This window comes from Anolis sagrei, chromosome 1, assembly GCF_037176765.1.
Source record: "Anolis sagrei isolate rAnoSag1 chromosome 1, rAnoSag1.mat, whole genome shotgun sequence".
Taxonomy (NCBI): Eukaryota; Metazoa; Chordata; class Lepidosauria; order Squamata; family Dactyloidae; genus Anolis; species Anolis sagrei.
In genome coordinates, this window is record NC_090021.1 from 316,101,027 (window position 1) to 316,123,195 (window position 22,169).

The following is a 22,169-nucleotide window of genomic DNA, read 5'->3' on the forward strand; positions in this document are numbered from 1 at the left end:
CTGCTTGATTTAGCAACATCGGTTTTACATAATGTGGAGCAATTCTGGCCTCTTGAAAAAAAATGACAACAGCCACTGAAGATTACTGCACGGCAACAGCCGTTTTGTGGATTATCCTGGACAGCACCCGGGTGATTAATCACGTCAATTACATTCCACTGTAACTACATGGTATCTCTTGAACACCAAAATGTTAAAAAGCACTATCCCGGTCTGTGCTTCATTGTTATCCTTCCCTGCTTCAAAATATCTTTATGAATTGCTCCTGCAACTTGTACATTGGTCTTTCAGGCACAATTTGGAAGAAGTGAAAGCATTAGGCTAGGAATTAAGGAATTAAGGACTCATCTACACGAACATGGAGATTTGAGACCTGTCCAGAGCATTGCTGTTTCAAACTGGCCTCTGATTCTGCAGAGCTGTTTACATGCTCTGGCCTCGAGCCAGGGTGGTGGCAGAAGTGACGTCTAGACCTTTGCTTCTTAAACTGTGGGTCCCGACCCCAAAGCTCAATGTCGGGGTCCTGAAAAGTCTAGTAACAGTAAAAGTTTTAGACATTTACACAAATCTGTTATGCAGTGTTTACAGTGGACTCTGCAGATGATGCTTCAGCTGTACTTCAATAAAAAATCAGCCTGTTTAGAAAGCCTTGTGAGTGCTGATTTATTATCAGCAAATGTTTGATTTTTATACTTATCTTATATACCCATTTATCTGGGGTCACATATGTCAGAACATAATGTTTTCCGGTGTGAAAATACTTATAGTTTAAACTTTATGCTTTCAGAAATGCATGGGTTAAAAAAGAGATGTGTAGAAGGGGGGTTTAGACATTCAATTCAGTCGAATCTGGTTCAGCCCACTAAATGGTCACTCTTATTATCTATTCATTTATTTATTTACAACATTTATAGCCCACCTTTCTCAACGATACTGTGACTCAAATAAAGACAAAAGGGGGACAGCAGCACCTGCCATGTGAACTAGTTCAAATTCCGGTCCAGCGTATCTGTCCGAACGTATCTCCCTCTACGTCCCACCACGGAATTTAAGATCATCTGAGGGGGCCCTGCTCTCGACTCCACCGCTTTCTCAAGCAAGGCTGGTGGGGACGAGGAGCAGGGCCTTCTCAGTGGTGGCCCCCCACCTGTGGAACTCACTCCCAGTGGATATCAGGGCATCGACATCACTCCTGTCCTTTAGGAGAAAGACAAAGACGTGGTTGTGGGACCAGGCCTTCGGGCAGTCTGCTAACTAGATAGGACAACCAGGCAATTAGGACCGGCAGGACTGATATATGTGGACTGATAAATGTGGAAGAAAACTCTGAACCATGAGATAGTGAACACTGACTGGCAAGAAGGAAGAAGTGGTTGTATCGGTTTGTATGAAATTTTACTGGTTTTATTGGTTTTAACGGGTTTAGATGCAATGTATTGTTGTTGTTGTTGTTGCTAATTTGTTATTTTGTTTTATTGCTTATTATTGTGTATTATGTATGCTATGGGCATCGAATTGTGCCTTGGATGTGTAAGCCGCCCTGAGTCCCCTTCGGGGTGAGAAGGGCGGGGTAAAAGTAAACCAAATAAATAAATAAATAAATAAATAAATAAATTGGATCCGGTTCAGCTGTTCTCATCACTCTGGAATGCAGGGTCGCACCAGAAGTGTACTTGAGTGGGTGGTGGGATGGGAAGAAAGCCCTCCCCAGTTGATCGTAAATGTCTGCCAGGTTCAGAGAAAGCGATACAGTCCTCCAGATAACTTGGACCAGAGACGTATAGGGCTTTGTTGGTCAAAACCAGCACTTTGAATTGTGCCTGGAAACTTGTTAGCAGTCAGTGGAGCCACTGTAATCGAGGAGTTGCCCACTCCCTGTAGCAGTTCTATTGCTGTTCTTTGGACCAACTGAAGTTACTGAGCACTTTTCAAAGGCACCCCCATGTAGAGCGCATTGCAGTAGTCCAACTGGAATGTAACCAAGGTATGTACTAAGGCTGATACTTGGGCTTCCAGGTACAGAGCTAAATCCAGGAGTACCCCCTAACTGTGAAACTGCATTTTCCCATAGAGTGTAACCCCATCTAACATAGGCTGAACAGTTTTGTATCTCTGGATACTGAAAGTGCAACCAGGAAAGGTTATATTTGTCTCAAAACAATGTTTATGTGCTGCTTCCCTGTTGATTCCCTATTTAATTTTCAAGTGATTTATTGGCTATACTTCTGACCTTGTTATTAATAATTCAGTTCTTTAATGCAGTTTACATTGCTGATATTTATTTAGCTCGTTTTGGCTAGAATTTCAGGAGGTCAAAATGCTTCATGGGACTGAGCTTGAGCCTTTTTTTTAGAAGGGCATTTTATTTTTAGTGGTTGGCAGTACTGTGGCACCACTGTGAAAACTATACATTTTTAATATCATATTGGAATGACAGCAGCCCTTTCCTGACAATCTTTATACATCTTGGTAGCATGTTTCATTATTACACATTTCTTCAAGATTCTTCTAGTGCACTCCAAAATAATCAAATTCTAGAGTTGGAAGACCACCCAAGGGGTATCCAGTCAAAGCGCTCCTGACAAATGACAAATGACTACTTGGTCTCTGTTTAAAACTTGAGAGAAAAAGACTGCACCACATTTGGAGGGGAACAGTCTTTAATGTCATAGTTAGGATTTGAGGAACTATGGTAAAGAGATGGAAAACCTGGTTTCATGCAATACAGGGCCCACCCAAACAGGCCTTTGACTCGAGACCTTTCTTGATTATGTCAAATGACACCTCTGGTAAAACTGAATTAATTTGTGACAAAGCAAGTAAACCCTTTGTCCAGAATTAATTAGATAACTGGTAAGACCTGAACCTTTAATAAGATCTGGGTCTTTCCAGGTATGAGCCCAGTATGGATTGGGCCCAGGGACCGTGTTATGCAATCCCTGGGGCCAATTTACACAGCGATCTTGGGTTTTTCAGGCTCCATGAGCCCGGAAAACCAAGAGAGCACCCAACCACTCCCCAAACCCTCCCAAATAAGTCCTTAAAATAAAAAAACAGCCACCACTAAAGCTTTGCTGGGGTTCTCCTGGCACATAGAAATAACACACTAGGAGAGGTGGGTTGAGGTGCTCCTCCTCCCCGCTCCCCCGGTGCATCAATTCTACATGCCAGGAGGACTCCAGCAGTACTTTAATGGCAGCTGAGTATATATTTTTTAATTTTAAGGGCTTCTGCGTGAATTGGTACCCTCCTGGAAGTTACTGGGAGGGCACCTAGACACCCCCCTCCCAGGAAGCATGTAGGGACTTAAATGCACGCTGGAGCGGGTTTCTTAAACCTACTTTGGCGCGAATTTAAGTGAAATCTGGAAGTGACCACAGTTGTTATCATAATCATATTGACATAAAACACATGGTCACATTCAGATAACCTAGCTTGTAATGCAAACTTTTAATCATTACAAGTGTCCTACTATAAACCATTGTTGACACTGGAAAGAGAATAGAAGGGAGCTCCATATTGTATTTGCACAGGGTCTTCACAATTCACAATCTTTAGAATCATAGAATCAAAGAGTTGGAAGAGACCTCATGCGCCATCCAGTCCAACCCCATTCTGCCAAGAAGCAGGAATATTGCATTCAAATCACCCCTGACAAATGGCCATCCAGCCTCTGCTTAAAAGCTTCCAAAGAAGGAGCCTCCACCACACTCCGGGACAGAGAGTTCCACTGCTGAACGGCTCTCACAGTCAGAAAGTTCTTCCTAATGTTCAGATGGAATCTCCTCTCTTGTAGTTTGAAGCCATTGTTCCGCGTCCTAGTCTCCAAGGAAGCAGAAAACAAGCTTGCTCCCTCCTCCCTGTGGCTTCCTCTCACATATTTATACATGGCTATCATATCTCCTCTCAGCCTTCTCTTCTTCAGGCTAAACATGCCCAGTTCCCTAAGCCGCTCCTCATAGGGCTTGTTCTCCAGACCCTTGATCATTTTAGTCGCCCTCCTCTGGACACATTCCAGCTTGTCAATATCTCTCTTGAATTGTGGTGCCCAGAATTGGACACAATAATCCAGATGTGGTCTAACCAAAGCAGAATAGAGGGGTAGCATTACTTCCTTAGATCTAGACACTATGCTCCTATTGATGCAGGCCAAAATCCCATTGGCTTTTTTTGCCGGCACATCACATTGTTGGCTCATGTTTAACTTGTTGTCCACAAGGACTCCAAGATCTTTTTCACACGTACTGCTCTCGAGCCAGGCGTTTACTTTAAGATAAGGGCCAATTCCTGAGAGAAAAGGGAGTCTCTGTTTTGCAACATATCCTCACATCTATGTAGAGATTTATAATATTTTATCTAGCCTAAACAAGATTACCCTTACCAAAAGAAAATTTTCATGTATACATGTTGGATTTTGTACACAAAGGCTGTACATTCAAGCCTTACCTTCCACATACATTGTGGAAGTGGAAATGATGCATCCATTGGCATGGGAAGGCAGTTGTCTTTTCCCCCTCCCTTTGTAATGAGATGGGTTACCTCCTAAAATAAGAGGAATGGATTGGAAGATTGCTCCTCAGAGGGTGGATGTCTTTAAAATATGGAGAAGTAAAGAAGCTCAAATAGCTTGGATGGTTCCCAATGGTAGCTTCAGTGAGCATTGATTAAAAATCACTGGCTCTGATTCAATTCATGTAACTTATGGTCTTATGACATGAGCCAGACAAAGCTTCCCACTTTGCCTGGCTTCACCGACGAACAGAGGGACAGCGGGATGAATCTGTCATCCTGCATGCCACTCCCTTGAAGCATCGCTTCTCCCATCACACTTGGGAAGTGTTGCCCAAGCGGTGAGCTCCAATGGAGCAAGCACAACATGGGCAGGATCGTATTTGGAGGGAAATGACGTATGATGCTTTCACTCCAGTAGTGTGGATGGGCAGTGTAAATATCCATAGCTGGATTGGCTGGGCAGCATCCTAAGATGTTTTCCAAGCCCAGTCTGATAATGTCCTTAAAGGATCATCATAAATTCATTATTCTTTCAGAGCAATATGGTGGCATTTTTAAACTGATGTTTTTCAGACCCTTGGAAATGCAGGAGAACAAACATTTGTAAGATAACCTGGATGTGTTGACTCACAGCCCTTCCAGTCAGACCCTATATTCCAAGGTCTGATTCCAGGTTTTCTATTTATCCCAGATTATCTGGCAGTGTAGATTCATATAATCCAGTTTAAAGCAGAAAACCTGGGATCAGATCCTGGGATATAGGGCCTGTCTGGAAGGGCCCTTAGTTACAGGACAGCAACAGTGACTTCCATTTGTGGCAACCAGATCTCCAAGTAAGCTTTTGATTTTAATCAACCCATCAAAGTTACCAGTCTACAAAGTGGGGAATGTTGGAGAATTATTGTCTAGCACAGCCAATATTATATTGAAGAAAGAAAATCATACAGTATGCATGCTTGATGTAGAGGACGTGAACGAAATGAAGATTTTATTGTTTTTGTGTGAAGAGCTTTGAGACTTATTTTAAATGAAAAATGACAGACAAACATTGGAAATAAATAAACATCCAAACAATTCCCCACTTCCCCATTGTCTATCATATCTCTATTGGGATAACTATATCCTCAAAAAAGAAATCTCTGCACACAGATATTTACTCGTTGTTGATGTTGTTTTTGGGACTATGATCTGTATGTCCAGACAATTAATTGGATTGAGCTTCACTTGTTTATGGTTTATGAGAAATAGGGAAAGTTTTGGTGTCCACAGAGGCTCAGTTACCCCTAACCTTTCCTGCCTGTTAAGAAGTTGCTATAATTTCAGTGTTGTGAGTCAATCTTTTCTGTTCACCTTTCTCTCTTTCAGCAATTCATGAATTCCCTGAAGACCTATTCACAAATCAGGAAAGACAGCAAGGAGCAATTTTGCTTCATATTATTGGTGTAAGTACAGTCAGGTTTTCATACAGATGTTGGTATAAGTGTTCAAATATTAAGCTTATATACATTTATAGACATTATTTATTTATATACATATAATATATAATGTATATTTATATACATTATTTATATACATTTATATACATGTAAGCTGCCTCAAGTCCCCGTTGGAGGAGATGGTGGCGGGGTACAAATAAAGTTTATTATTATTATTATTATTATTATTATTATATTAATATTTAATATTATATTTAATAAGATGTAAGTTGTCTTGAAAACTCATGGGCAATCATGATGCATTTCTTAATGCATCCCTATTGCTCAGGGGGACCTGTAGCTCAGAGCCCATTTTTGGTATGCAGAAAGCCATAGGTCCAATCCCTGACATCTAATATTTAAAGTACTTTCCCTGCTTGCAATCTACTAATTGAAGTAGATATTACTAAGTTAAACAAGCATTTTACCTAGCAGAAGACAGCTGCCTTTTTCTATGCCAAAAATACATGGTTTTTGTGTGTGTGTGTGTGTGTGTCTCAGAACTATTCAGCATAGTGGTCTGTGGATCAGTGCTGGTCCCTGGAAAGTTTTAGTGGGGAAAACCAATAATAGTCAATAAATACACATATTGTATACATTATGGGAAAAGTCATATGAGATCTCTTAAGAAACATTGCTTTATTTTATACCGATGTAAAGGGCCCTGTATTGTATTATGCTGTATTTATTTATCGAATATCTACCCTGCCTTCCTCCCAAGATAGAAATTCATGAATTAATCAGTGCTCTACTGTACAACCAATGCTCTATTGTAACAAAAAAGAATTTTTTTTAAATTGTAAGATGCTAAAGAAATCAAGCGGGATGAAATAAGGAAGAATGTAATTGTGGATGGAAAATGAAACTGATGCAGGAGAAGAAACAGAAATGAGGACTTAGGGATTTGCTGCCAGCCAAACCAAACAACACAGTCTAGGTAGAGCCATGAGCCATGAATACATGGCCAAAATAAAATGGACTCACCATTGGATTGCTTCAGGGAGTCTACGTGACACATGCTGCATCCCAATCAATAGAACATAGGCTTCACCCTAAACTTGGTTCCAGAAAGCTCCAGAATGACTCCATAGTTTTCAAGGTGTGGATAGCTGGATTGGGTGAGATGCAGCCTGATCCACTGTCCACACTGCCAATTGACCCACCTCCATGTTGCCTCAAGCAAGCAGTTCCCTCCCAGAGGCTTACTGCAATATTGCATTTCTGGTGATGTCAAATCTTATTGGAACTAGACATTGTAGGAGATATTTGATTATACTATGCCTTTTGTTCTTTTGTACAAAATGTGTGGTATGATCTCATCTTGCCCTGAGTTAACCTATCTGCAGAAGAAGCAGCTATGAAGCCAAATGCGAAGAAATTGTGATGATATCATGTCCAACCTTCCTTCAGCTTATGGGAGGAAGAAGAGGATGAATGGGCCTGCTGTTTTGCCTGGTCCACTCTTCAGGTGATTGGATTTATGGGCATGCATCATAACAACCTGTACATAGGTTGTTTAATTCCCGTTCACTGCTTAAAAGCCTCCAAAGAAGGACCCTCTGGATCATACCACAGATCATTGTCTAGATTTATTTATTTATTTAGACCATTTATATAGCGTCCTGTCTCGACCTCCTCAGAGGGACTCAGGGCAGCTAACAATATAGATAAACATATTAAGTAAAAACAGTATAAAACATTATAAAAATATTAAAACAATCACCAATTTAATTCATCATCTTAAAAACAGTCCATCAGAGTGCATTAAAACCATAGCTTTGCCATCAAGTCCATCTAGTCTGCAAAAGCCTGATCCCACAGCCAGGATTTCACTTTTTTCTGGATTGTGTGGTGACCTAGGCTATGTGTGCATGTGCCTCCAAATCCATTGCAAATTTATGGCAACTAAAGTTTCATAGTGTTTTCTTAGCCAAGGAATACTCAAAGGTGATTTGTCATTGCCTTCCTTTGAAATAAAGCCTACAGTGTCTGGTATTCCTTGGTGGTCCTACTTCCAAGTACTAATCAGGCCTAACCGTGTTTAGCTTCTCAGAGTAGATTTGATATAATAATAATAATAATAATAATAATAATAATAATAATATAACTTTATTTTTATACCCCACCTCTATCTCCCAGAAGGGACTTGGGGCGGCTTACAAGGGGACAAGCCCAACAAAACAGGTTAAAATAAGCATCGAAAAACAAGCAATATTAAACATAAATAACCATAAAATCAGACAACATTATAAAAACAATTAAAAGCAATATAATGGCTGAGCAAAGAAAGTGCTGGGTTTGGTTCATAAATACTAAGTGCAAAGAATCCTAAGTAGAGCCAGGGAAAGTGCGACAATTGGAGGGCTGGGCTAGGAGGCAAATGTCCTTAGGCCATTAAAGTGTTAGAAGTGCCAGAAAGGGGCCATGTTAAAGTGCAGGAGCTGGATAGGTTGGGAAATTCTGTGGTGCACTGCCTAATCAAAGGCACAATGGAGCAGCCAAGTTTTTAATTCCTTGTGGAAAATTGAGAATGGGAGCCTGTCTGATCTCCCTGGGGAGGGTGTTCCAGAGCCGAGGGGCCACCACAGAGAAGGCCCTTTCCCTTGTCCCCACCAGCCGAGCTTGTGAGGTATGGTGGAGCCTCCTTCTTTGGAGGCTTTTAAGCAGAGACTGGATGCCATCTGTCAGGGGTGCTTTGAATGCAATTTTCCTGCTTCTTGGCAGGGGTTTGGGCTGGATGGCTCACAAGGTCTCCCAATTCTATGATTCTGTGCCAACCAGGCAATTCCCATGGCTGAGCAGGTTACCACTATAATTACTCCTTGAATTAATATTGGGAGTATTTTTTTAAATGTTTCACTTATAACCGAGGTTTTTGGATTTTTTTGTAATATGTTCTTGTATTTTGTCTTTGCTTTCTCTCTACAGGCTCTGTATATGTTCTATGCTTTGGCTATAGTTTGTGATGATTTCTTTGTTCCATCTTTAGAGAAAATCTGTGAGGTACGTGAAAGATAATTGTTGCCCATATAAACCTGGCTTTGCTATGCTGAGGAGGGTGGGGAGAAAATTGTCTCATCCTTTATAACTTTCTGATGGGCCTTTGGGCAATCTATTTCTAACCATTCCTTGCCTCACTTATGTGAAATGTGTAAACTAGAAATGCAAAGAATACACAAATGACAGGTGGACATTGTATCAAGAAAAAACCTTCAAGACGTGAATTTTCCCCATTTGGGAGTTATTCTGCAAGAAAAATGCAAATAGTTTTTTTTTCTGTGCAGACAACTAATTTTTCTGCACAGAAAGCACATTTCCAAGAAGATAAATTTTGCACTTTTTGGTGAGGAATGGGCATTTTCAAGCTTGCTTGACTTTTGTTTCATTTTAGAGAATAAATACCAAAATAGTCCTTGATAACTATTTTAAAAGAACTTTCTTATAGCAGAGAAAAGAAAAAAAATTCTGGTTCTTATCTATGAAAAGAAACCTATACAATGATTTACATTACTAATTTATACTGATATTGACATTTGAGACTTGACCTTGTTGCCCCTTCTCATATCTGTTTTTTAAAATAGGAATATAGGGATATTATGGCAAGTTGATGAATCCTACCTTTGACTTTCTTTTAGAAACTACATCTGAGTGAAGATGTTGCTGGAGCCACATTTATGGCTGCAGGAAGCTCAACCCCAGAGTTATTTGCATCTGTCATAGGTAAGGAATCTATCTAAAGGCATATATGGTTTATGGAACTGTTCCCCCAAATGCTGGGGATACAAGTATTTGTTGTTTGTTCATTCAGTCACTTCCAACTCTTCGTGATCTCATGGACCAGCCCATGCCCGAGCTCCCTATTGGCCGTGGCCACCACCAGCTCTTTCAAGGTCAAGCCAGTCACTTCAAGGATACCATCCATCCACCCATCAGTCCCTCTTCTTTTTTTCCTTCCATTTTCTCCAACATCATTGTCTTCTCCAAGTTTTCCTGTCTTCTCATTATGTGGCCAGAGTGCTTCCTCTTTGCCTCTAATATCCTTCCCTCCAGTGAGCAGCCTGGTATTATTTCCTGGAATATGGACTGGTTTGATTTTCTTGCGGTCCAAGGTACTCTCAGAATTTTCCTCCAACACCACAGTTCAGAAGCGTCAATCTTCCTTCGCTCAGCCTTCCTTATGGCCCAGCTGTCGCATCCATAGGTTACTACGGGGAATACCATTGCTTTAATATGTGGACCTTCATTTCTAGTGTGATGTCTCTACTCTTCAATATTTTATCAAGATTGGTCATTGCTCTCCTCCCAAGAAGTAAATGTCTTCTTATTTCCTGGCTGCAGTCTGTGTCTGCAGTAATCTTTGCACCTGTCACTGCCTCCACATTTTCTCCCTCTATTTGCCAGTTATCAATCAGTCTGGTTATACAAGTATAGCTATGTACAGTAGTATCGGTATATCATTTTGACCCTGGGATCAGTTAAAATGTTTTGACAGCTGACATGGAGAATGTTCTTTCTTTACAAGTGAAATGAAGGGAAGCCAATACCAAAATTATCAAGTTATTTCTCTTTTTTCACATATTTTGTTTGACTTATCATTTTTAAATAAAACTGTTGTCCAAATTTTATTTATCCAATTACACTGATGTACATCTGTTGCTCACCTTCCTCTTCTTTCTGTTTCCAGGTGTGTTTATCACTCATGGGGACGTAGGTGTTGGAACCATTGTAGGTTCAGCTGTTTTCAATATCCTCTGCATCATTGGAGTTTGCGGTATCTTCGCTGGACAGGTTTGTAAAGGGTTTCCCCCCCTCTCTGCTTCCTTGCCATTGCACCCAAATAGAGTAAATAAAATATCTTGTAGAATAAATTTATTTATTTATTATTTACTTTATTTATATACCGCTTTCCTCAGCCCTCAGGCGACTCAAAGCGGTGAACAACATCGATACAAAACATCATGAGACAAGTATAGGGCAATTAAAAACAATTGTAACATAAATCATTAAACATCAGTATAACAATCATTAGCGCCTCAACAGTAAAATCAGAATCCAGTCTCATCATTCATTATTCCGTATTCCTATGTTCAATTACACTGTTTAATCAAATGCTTGTTCGAACAACCAGGTCTTCACTTTCCTCTGAAACGCCAGCATGGAGGGGCCAATCTGATATCTGCAGGCAGGGCGTTCCACAATTGGTACTGAAATTCTTATTTCAGTACCAATTGTATCATTTTGTTTGTTTTGTATGCCACTTTTTTCCCAGAATGGGATCCCAGGCAGCTCCCAGAAATAGTTAATTAAAAATATTTACAATAAAACTTAAAAACAAATAAAATGACCACACAAACAATATTAAACTATCGAAATCATTTTAAGCGGCTTCCTCTCCCATGCTTTCATTGTAACCCATTTTTATTTACTGCCCGTCAGGGTTTTCATGGAAAGGTTTTAAACCCCACCTTCTTCTAAACCAAGACCTGGCCCTTGCTTCCTCCACAAAACAAAATCCTACAAAGAAATAACCCTTTTGGTGGTGGGACCACTTTAATTTTTTTGGAGAAAGTGCATATTAAAAAGTGAAATATATGACCTGGACTGTGCTCATTACATTTGTAGTTCTAGTTTCCATTTGACAAATCTCTATAAATAGATTACGGTTTTGGTTAATTTTCAGTTTCCAAGTAAGGTGACAGGTGGCTTACCACATCTGCTCTTCAGCATGTATTGTAATGTGTACTGTTTACATATATAAACTCTTTTATAATACGGCCACAATATTTGGTTCCCCAAACTTACTCTGCCATAGTTGCAAAAAATATTATTAGTTGCTATAATAATTATAGTTTAACCTGGTGACAAAGCGGATTAAATCGCTGAGCTGCTGAACTTGCTGACCAAAAGGTTGCCGGATCGTATCCGGGGAGCAGGGTGAGCTCCCACTGTTAGGCCCAGGTTCTGCCAACCTAATGGTTCAAAAACATGCAAATGTGAGTAGATCAATAGGTACTGCTTCTGTGGGAAGGTAATGGCAGTCCATGCAGTCATGCCAGCACATGACCTTGAAGGTGTCTATGACAGCACCAGCTCTTCGGCTTAGAAATTGAGATGAGCACTACCCCCCATAGTTGGACACGACTAGACTTAATGTCAAGGGGAAACTTTTACCTTAATTCTAAATAACAACACAAGAGGTGTGGAGGGAGTTATATGGTCAAATTAGATTATTGTTCAGCAGTTTTCCACATAGGACCTTTGTTGAAATGAAGACCATGGGTTGGTGTAGGTTTTTTCGAGCTATATGGCCATGTTCTAGAGGCATTCTCTCCTGACATTTCGCCTGCATCTGTGGCAAGCATCCTCAGAGGCAGTGAGGTCCTCACTACCTCTGAGGATGCTTGCCATAGATGCAGGTGAAACGTCAGGAGAGAATGCCTCTAGAACATGGCCATATAGCCTGAAAAAACCTGCAACAACCCAGTGATTCTGGCCATGAAAGCCTTCAACAATACAATGAAGACCATGTTGTTAAGAATGCAAACAGCAGTGTGAATCAATTCTATTTCAGAGACTCTTGAGCTTTTGACACTTTATGTAGCCATACAGGTTGCTGCATTCTGTGACAATCTACATAAATACTACTTCTGAATGTCTCTTATACAGTTGCTTGTCTATAAGACAAGAATAGGGAATTTCCAGACTGTGGGCACAAGGGAACAGCAACCTAAATCTAGTTCTTAGTCGGAACCTTAGGTTTTAAATGCCAAATGTTATGTATAAATGATAAGGGAGGAAGCAGGTGGCATACATCTTTTTGTGAATCACGCCCTGCCTTAGAAGTATCACTCACATTTAGAGAAGCTAAATTTCAAATCTTCCAAATTCAGTTCTAAAAACAAATAATTGCTAAGGTGATAACTAAAGGTTGCTGCATGGAGAGTAACTGTGTCTACTTTTCCAGGTGGTCCGGCTGACCTGGTGGTCTGTGTGCAGGGATTCTGTCTACTATACACTGTCTGTGATTGTTCTTATTGTGGTAAGTTTCCATTTTAGTCTAAGCTCTTATGCTCAGTTTTAATATAAAGAATGAATCTGTGAGGGTTTATACCTCTGTAGAAAGTTTGTATTCGTTTGAAACCTTCTCTTTAAAAGCATCTTCTAAATCAGTGGTTCTCAGCCTGGGGTCCCCATAAGTTTGTGGCCTTCAACTCCCAGAAAACCTAACATCTGGCTGGAGTTTTGGGGAATTGTAGGCCAAAAACATCTGGGGACCCCAGGTTGAGAACCACTGTTCTAAATTAATACATATTGGATCTTAAAATATATATTGAGGATTCTGTGTAGCACCCCAGATCATGATGCTGTTAGACTGAACTTCCATTTGTTGTGGCCAATAAAGACAATAAAAGTGAGATTTGATGTGGGAGTGTAGTCCAAGAATACCCGGAGGACCATACATTCCTCATCTCTACCGCATGGCACAGACATTTTTTGAGGAAGCATCTTATTTAGACTTCATGGAAACTATTATAGCTGCCTTCAGGCTTGAGATCATCCTCTGATGGTTCCTTTCACGCTTCATGGTGGCTCGTGGACTTCCTTAGCAGTTGGGAAGGGGATCAGAAATATACTAAGCAATGCTAATATTTGCTTTCATCGGGCTAGAGAAATATCATTTTTCTTGTTGTCTTTTTATTTCTCCTCTCTTTTAGTTTATATATGATGAGAAAATAGTATGGTAAGCTGTGCTTTTTATTTATTCATGTAGTTTAATTAAAGCTTGACAGGCAGATAGTTCTTGCCTTGTGGGGTCAAAGAGTAGGTGGGAAATCTGGGTTGGAGCAACTGCTACATCCATAGCTTTGCCATCTTACTGTGGTAATATGGAAAGTGAGGTGATGGGTGGTCCCACTGATGCCAATGGGACGAACTAACGCCTTATTTCCCACCAGTGCTACTCTACTGGGAAGAAAGTTACAGTGCTACTCCCATATTTGTTGGCTGAAAAGTAATGCAATTATTATTGTGGGCTGTTGTAAGTTTTTTGGGCTATATGGCCATGTTCTAGAAGCATTCTCTCCTGACGTTTCACCTGCATCTATAGCAAGCAACCTCTGAGGATGCTTGCCATAGATGCAGGCGAAACATCAGGAGAGAATGCTTCTAGAACATGGCCATATAACCTGAAAATCCTACAACAACCCAGTGATTCCAGCCATGAAAGCCTTCGACAATACAATTATTATTGTTGTTATTATCACTACTACTACTACTACTACTAGTAGTAGTAGTAGTAGTATCACTGCACATTTGTCAACTTCTTCCTAAAATATTTAAGTTGGCTTACAAATTAATACAAATGCATATATAGTAAAATCAATATTGAAATGGAAGTAAACTATTGAGCACACAAAACAGATAGTCTCTAATGCTATGAGACCTCCCTATCTGCCAATGAAGATGAGACCTTTCCACACTACAACGTTATAGCACTATGATTCCACTTTAAGTGCCATGGTTCCATCTCTTTGAGGATAGAAAGAGAAGAACACCCAGAATGTGTTGTACGTTTCCCTGCATTGCCACTCACTTTTACTTAATTTTCCTCTCTTTTTACATTGTAAGCCAGAGAACTGTCAAATTAATACTTTGTTAGCTGCTCTGGGAGCCTTTTTGGCTGAAGGGTGGGCTCTAAATGAATGAATTAATTAGAGATGGTGAATAAAGTAATGACAAAGTAAATCAAGACATCCAAGGAAACAAATGGGGGGAAAGAGATTTGACACAGGGAGACTTAGAAATCACCATGTCATTTGAATGGGCTGTACTGAGAAAAAGACACTGACAGCAAAAAGAAAAAAGCAAGGAGTAAAAAGATGGACCATTAAAGTTTCTAAAAACTGAGGTGTGCACACACACAAAAGATGGGAAATATTGATCATGATATTGACTGTGCTCCTCCCGCTTAGAACATATGCCTTATCGGCATATCCAGTTTTATCAGGTGGTACACTACTAATTTTCTTACTGTTTATTTCTTTGAGGTGGGAAAGCCTTATACTCATCATTATGTACACATTCTACATACTTATCATGAAGTAAGTTTTCTTCACTTCTTCTGTTCTTTGTGTGTCTGTATGTCGTGTTAAAATATATACTTAACTAGCCATCCCCTGCCATGCGTTGCTGTGGCCGAGTCTGTGTACATGTGTTTTTTGTGCGTATATGTGTGTGTATATATTTGTGTATAAGTGTATATATGTGTGCACATGTATATATGTGGTTTTGCGCATGCATTGTAATGTAATTTTTGGGGTTTTTTTGGCTTTTAAAGTCTCTTCTGTATTTTTCAGTGTTTTTATGAGTGATGGTCACTCGTTGGCCTGATAGATGCATTGTCTCCAAATTTGGTGCCAGTTCACCCAGTGGTTTTTGAGTTATGTTAATCCCACAGACGAACATTACATTTTTATTTATATAGATGCTGCACAATAACTTAGGTAAATCATAATATCTCACATTCCTGTTATAAAGCTGTTGCATTCTCCATGTTAGATAGATTTTTATGGCAATCCTCCCAGATGGCAACATAGTGCCATGTGACTTCCTGGCTTTCACCTTTGCCATGTTCTGACTTTAGCAGAGATGCACACACAACCAGAAAGAAGGAGGGAGCCAATATCCCCACTGCATTTCTGGTCATGTTTGCACAGGCACCTGCAAAGGCTAGGCTCTCACACAGAGCACTGTAGGTAACTGGGAGCAGTAGTGACACAGGCATGATCCATCCCATTTCTCCTGGACTTCTGAGTGCCCTGCGTGGACAGCAGATCAGTCCAAATCAGACTTGATCATGCAAGGTTACTCTGGAGTTTCAGGCAGACTCCGCAATTGTCCCCACAATTGAAGAGATATATTGACAGGCTGGAATGTGTCCAGAGGAGAGTGACTAAAATGATCAAGGGTCTGGAGAACAAGTCCTATGAGGAGCAGCTTAAAGAGCTAGACATGTTTAGCCTGCAGAAGAGAAGACTAAGAGGAGACATGATAGCCATGTATAAATATGCAAGGGGAAGTCATATGGAGGAGGGAGCAAGCTTGTTTTCTGCTGCCCTGGAGACTAGGACACGGAGCAATTGCTTCAAACTACAGGAAAGGAGATTCCACCTGAACATTAGGAAGAACTTCCTAACTGTGAGAGCTGTTCAGCAGTGGAACTCTCTACCCAGAAGTGTGGTGGGGGCTCCTTCTTTGGAGGCTTTTAAACAGAGGCTAGAGGGCCATCTGTGGAGGGTGCTTTGAACACGATTGTACTGCTTCTTGGCACGGGGTAGGACTGGATGGCCTATGAGGTCCCTTCCAACTCTATGATTCAGTAATTCTAGGGCTAAACCAGATTCACCCAGTTAAACAAGGAAACAAGGATTGGTAATAAAGATTCCTTTGAGACAACTTTTTCCCCATGATAACTCTTTCAGGAGTGAAATTCCCTTCCTAGGAGTAGATTTCTTTCACTTCCTGTTGTCTCACTTCCGTTCTTAACTATGAGTTGTTTGTAAGTCAGATGTTTGTAACTCAGGGACTGCCTGTAGTTGCAACTGGAGTATAGTCAGTGGGTTTTTACTTGTGTCTTAAGCCTCCATTCAACAATCAGATCTGCACACCCACTTCTACTGGGGCCAGCCAATTGGATTTGGGCTACTGGGTGTAATTGTGGCAGTGTGCAATGACCACAGCTATAAAAAAAATAGTGACCTTTCAGGGTTTTGCTAACTTAAATTTCCCTTTATACTTTTAGGTACAATGTGAAGATGCAGAGTTTCTTTACTATAAAAAGCATGAATGTTGGGAATGGCAACACTGTCAACAGCGAACTGGAAGATGGTAATGACTCTTATGACATTGGTCATGATGACCCTTCAATACCATTGCTGTGGAAAGGTAAGGCTAAGCAGACAGGAGCCAAACAGAAGGTTCACATGAAACATTGCTTTCTGTTGGTGGTTCATACATTCTCCAACTTCCATATCCTTGCATAAAATAATGTATTTTTCAGGTGTCTATTTCTCCCTCCTCTTGGACTTTCAGACTGAGCCTTTGAAGGATTATTATACCTGGCAGGTGTTATATCCTGGGCATGAAAGCTAATGAAAATTAAATTAGCAGTATCATGATGTGTATGTATGTATGTGGATTAAGTCACTCTTGACTTATACAGACTCTATAAATTTCATAGTTTTCTTAGGTAAGGAATACTCAGACATGTTTTTGCCAGTTCCTTCCTCTGAAATGCAGCCTACATCACCTAGGTGTTTGTTGGTAGTCTCCTTTTCAAGTACTAACTAGTGCTGTTTCTACTTAATTTTCAAGATGAAACGGGGTCTAGTGCATTAAGGATATTTAGCTTCTTGTCTTTTTATAAATCTGTAGTCTGACCATCTGTGGATAGTTCACATCAATACACCTGAAAAAGGAAACTGTAGAACTGGAAAAGGTGTAGAAAAGGGCACAATGATGCCACACTCTGCTTGAAAGAATTTGAGAGATCAACACACAAAGCAATAAAAGGCAACCAAAATGGTAAAGGGAATGGGGCAACTCACTTATGAGGAAGGTTAAAGTGTTTGGGACTGTTTGTCTTAGATAGGAAAAAAGTAACAGAATCCATTACAAAAGATATATAAAATTATGCATAGCCTGCAGAAAGTAGATAAGGAGAAGTTTTTCTCCCTCTTTTGTTGCACTGGAACCTAAAATTATTCACTGAAAATGAATGGGGGAGATTCAAGACAGATAAAATGAAAAACCTTTTCATACAGTGCATAATTAATATGTAGAATGCATTGCCTCAGGTTACAGTGATGGCCAACAACCTGGCTGACTTTAAAATGAAACTTTCATATATACTTGTATATAAGTAAACAGTTGAGGAAAGGGTTTGGAGCCATTATTATGGATTTTCATGGATTTTCGAAGGCATTCGTGGCTGGAATCACTGGGTTGCTGTAAGTTTTTCGGGCTCTATGACCATGTTCTAGAAGTTTCACCTGCATCTATGGCAGGCATCCTCAGAGGTTGTGAGGTCTGTTGGAAACTAGGGAAATGGGGTTTATATATCTGTGGAATGTCCAGGCTAGGCCATTAAATGCTAATCAAGGTGGTAAATTGAAAGATTCACACCTACCTCCAACAAACAAGAGTTCTTTCTCCCACCCTGGATATTTTACAGATATATAAACCCAATTTTCCTAGTTTCCAACAGACCTCTCAACCTCTGAGGATGCCTGCCATGGATGCAGGTGAAACATCAGGAGAGAATGTTTCTAGAACATGGCCAATGTATCTCTCTCTACGTCCCACCTCATAGCTTAAGATTGTCCAGGGAGGCTCTGCTCTCAGTCCGCTAGCCTCACAAATGTCCTTGGCGGGCATGAGGGACAGGGCCTTCTCGGCGGTGGCCCCACGCCTGTGGAACTCACTCCCCAGTGAGATCAGGTCGGCTTCTTCCCTCCTTTCTTTTAGGAAGAAGGTTAAGTCATGGCTCTGGGACCAGGCCTTTGGACAGCAAGCATGACAGCTCCTTGGATGTTGAATTGGACTGAAATTGGCTATATGGTTGATGACAATGTGTTTAATGTGTTTTTAACTTAATGTTTTATTAATGTTTTGTTTACTGTATTAACATGTTGATATTTGTGTGGCCGGTTTGTAAGCCGCCCTGAGTCTCCACTTGGGGGTTGAGAAGGGCAGGATAGAAATATTGGAAATAAATAAATAAATAAATAAAATACAGCCCAAAAAACTTACAGCAACTCATTATGTATTTTGATATGACCTGCGGATAGGGTGGCAAAAGACAAGAGCTTTGTCCTGGGAAAATTAAAAAACAACACCCAACCCCATTAAACCCCCCCCCAACCCCATCTACTCTCTCTGTGCTCTTTTGAGAAAAGTGCCAAAAAACCACCACTGTTTCCCCACCCAAGCATTCAAAAAGGCCAGAACTGGCACCATATTAGAGAGAGTAGAAGACAGCCTGTGCTGCATTTAGGTTCTCCCAGGATGGACTAAGCCCCTGTCTTTTGCCACTCTACAAGTTGACTCAGATTTTTTGGGTCATGTGTAAGTAAAATTTCTGGACATATACACATGTATATACGGTAGATGTATTTATGGAGAATTGGGGCCATCGGTGGCTTCCAGTCAGGACAGTTGACTAATCGCCTCCAGGATCAGAAGCAGTACACCTGTGTTTATCTGTTGCCAGGGAATGGAATAAGAGGATGAAGTTGCACTTAAGTCCTGCCAGTTGACTTCTAGGAGATTGGCCATTGTGTGAAAAGAACATAGAGCCACATAGGTTTGATCCAGTGTGGCTTTTCTTATGTTCTTTCTTATACATAGGTTAATTATAATATCTCTCAGTTGTTTCCAGTTGTTCCATAAGTGTTGTCTTTCTCCTTGAAGCCCATGTTTCCATCCTAACTCTGCCAAACTCTGTCCTGAAAGGTGGGGTAGGAAACAAGCTTCATTGAAAGGCTTCCTGTGAGGATGTTTCATATGATTGCAGTTGTGCTGGAGGTTCATGCAGGGCAACTATAAAGTACCAATAAGCCAGTACTCTACATGAAATGAATATGAATCTTAGAATATGCAAAATAGACTCCTGTAACTTTCTGGGCCTGGCAGGCGGGCAAGTCAGTGTGGACAGGGTTCCCTAATACAGTTGGAAGAGTACAGTAGTAAAACAGTAGAGTGTGGAACAGATGGATACTCATTTCAGTGTTAATGTGTGACTGCTGAGTGAGGATCAGCAGGACAACATAGTCATTTGTACGAATGTGGGATTCAAGTGTGGAGAGGGTTCTCTAGCATTTTGGTGTCCTGCTGTGTCAAGAGAAGCAATTACTGGCGCCCTGAGGAGCAGAATATGTTGCTTTTCATGGGTTGTCAGTGAAGTTCCCACCAACCCCTGAGAGGAGGTAATAGCAAAGAGACTGGTGAAGTCTTTCTTGACTTTCTGAACCTAGCAATGAAAGAAGCAACTCTTTCTCTAGTCACAACATGGCAATGAAACAATTAGTCAAATTATTAAGTACATCAATCCTTTTTCTTTTCTATTTTCCTTGTTGCTGTTTTTCACTGATTCTCTATGGAGGAGAATTTATACATTTTTCTCTGATACTTTAGCCCTTACAGAGTAACTTGGAAACCCAATCTTGTATACATAATACAGTGTTCCCTTGCTACTTAGCAGTTCGCTTTTAGTGGACTCACTGTTTCGTGAGTTTTTGAAAATATTAAAATTTTAAATATTAAATATTTATGTCAAAGGGAGGCCAGGGACCCCAGAAGTGCGGCCGCCTGAGGCGTGGTGGGGAAGGCCTGCCTCCCTGGCCTGCTGCTGCCTGCGTGGCTCGGGAGGCTCTGAGGAGGCCAGGGAGGAAGGCAGGTGCCCTTGGGATGGGCCAGGAGGTGGGTAAGGAAGTGCGGGTAAGAAAATAATATATAAAGTATATAAAATAATGTATAAATACTAAAATTAATATGACTTCCCTACTTCACGGATTTTCACTTATCGCAGGTGGTCCTGGAATGGAACCCCCGCAATAAGTGTGGGAACACTGTATTCATCTTTCACACAAGATGTCATGAGAATAACAGAATCATAGAGTTGAAAGAACACCAGGATTGTGGTGCAGCTGGCTGAGTGTCAGCTGCATTAAGATCACTCTGACCAAAAGGTCATGAGTTCGAAGCCAGCCCGGGTTGGAGTGGGTTTCCAACCAATTGTGTAGCCTGTTGTCGACCTTTGCAACCCGAAAGACAGTTGCATCTGTCAAGTAGGAAAATTAGGTACCACCTTAAAGTGAGGGGAGGCTAAATTAACTAATTTATGAGGCCATAAAGAAGACTCCAGCAAAGCATTCCAGTGGGGAAGCATGCGGGGAATGCGGAAGTACTTCATCAGCGTTGCAGATGGACGATGAAAGCGACAGCTCCCCTGGCGGCCAGAAAAAGTTAAATAGCCTCTGTGTATGTCTGTATATGTTTGTATGTCAAAAATTGGCATTGAATGTTTGCCATATATGTGTACACTGTAATCCGCCCTGAGTCCCCTGTGGGGTGAGAAGGGCGGAATATAAAAGCTGTAAATAAATAAATTGAAAGAGAGACCACAAGGGTCATTCAGTCCACCCCAATTCTGTCATGCAGGAATACCCAATTAAAGCCCTCCTGGCAGAGGACCCATCCAGCCTTTATTTAAAAATCTCCAGAGAAAGAGACTCTACCATGCTCCAAGGCAGCATGTTGCTCTGTTGACCATCTCATACTAATGGTCTTCCTAATGTTTAGACAGAAACTCTTTTCTTGCAGTTTGAATCCATTGCTTTGTGTCCTGGTCTCTAAAGCAGCAGGAAACAAAAATCATTTCAAATATGTAAACACGGCTATCATATCCACTCTCGGCCTTCTGCAAACTAAACATACCCAGGTCCATCAAGCCACTCCTCGTAGAGCTTGACTTCCAGACCTTTGATCATTTGGGACAACCTTATCTGGACACATTCCAGCTTGTCAAAATCCTTCTTGAATTACAGTGCCCAGAATGGGACACAGTACTCCAGGTGAGGTCTGACCAGAACAGAATAGAATGGGTCTATGACTTCCCTTAATCTAGACCCTGTACTCCTGTTGATGCAGCCCCTGGCATAATGGGTTAAATCTTTGGGCCAGCAGGTTGGAGGTTCGAATCCAGAGAAAGTGCGGATGAGCTCCCTCTGTCAGCTCCAGCTCCCCATGCAGGGACAGGAGAGAAGTCTCCCACAAGGATGGTGAAACATCAAATATCCGGGCATCCTCTGGGCAAAGTCCTTGCAGATGGCCAATTCTCTCACACTAGAAGTGACTTGCAGTTTCTCAAGTTGCTCCTGACACACAAAAAGAAGCTTAGAATCACATTGAGATCCTATTGAGGTGAGAACTCCAATTAGAGTTTGAAACAGTGAGAAAAATGAGGAAAAGAAATACGGTCAAGTGGCAATGTGACACTTGCAGTAGCATAGGGATTTGTGGCCTTTCCCTGCTGCATATCTCTCTGGTGCTGAAAAAATGCTCTGGGGAAATTTCCCAGCCCTCTAAAACAAGTTTTGGGGTGCTGCAATGGAAATTTAGTAC

At 40.9% G+C, this 22,169-nt stretch overlaps 1 protein-coding gene across 2 annotated transcripts in view; it reads left to right on the top strand.

Annotated features, from left to right (window-relative positions):
• SLC24A4 (solute carrier family 24 member 4) overlaps nt 1-22,169 on the top strand; it is a 165,110-nt gene that overhangs the window by 115,172 nt on the left and 27,769 nt on the right. The window contains exons 3-10 of one of the 2 annotated variants that reach the window (XM_060756555.2): nt 5,878-5,954; nt 8,916-8,990; nt 9,623-9,707; nt 10,672-10,775; nt 12,952-13,026; nt 13,703-13,728; nt 15,035-15,088; nt 16,789-16,931. In XM_060756555.2, coding sequence (XP_060612538.2) covers nt 5,878-5,954; nt 8,916-8,990; nt 9,623-9,707; nt 10,672-10,775; nt 12,952-13,026; nt 13,703-13,728; nt 15,035-15,088; nt 16,789-16,931 — 639 coding nt within the window. The remainder of the gene's footprint in view (nt 1-5,877; nt 5,955-8,915; nt 8,991-9,622; nt 9,708-10,671; nt 10,776-12,951; nt 13,027-13,702; nt 13,729-15,034; nt 15,089-16,788; nt 16,932-22,169) is intronic. The other variant, XM_060756561.2, reaches the window with a different exon arrangement.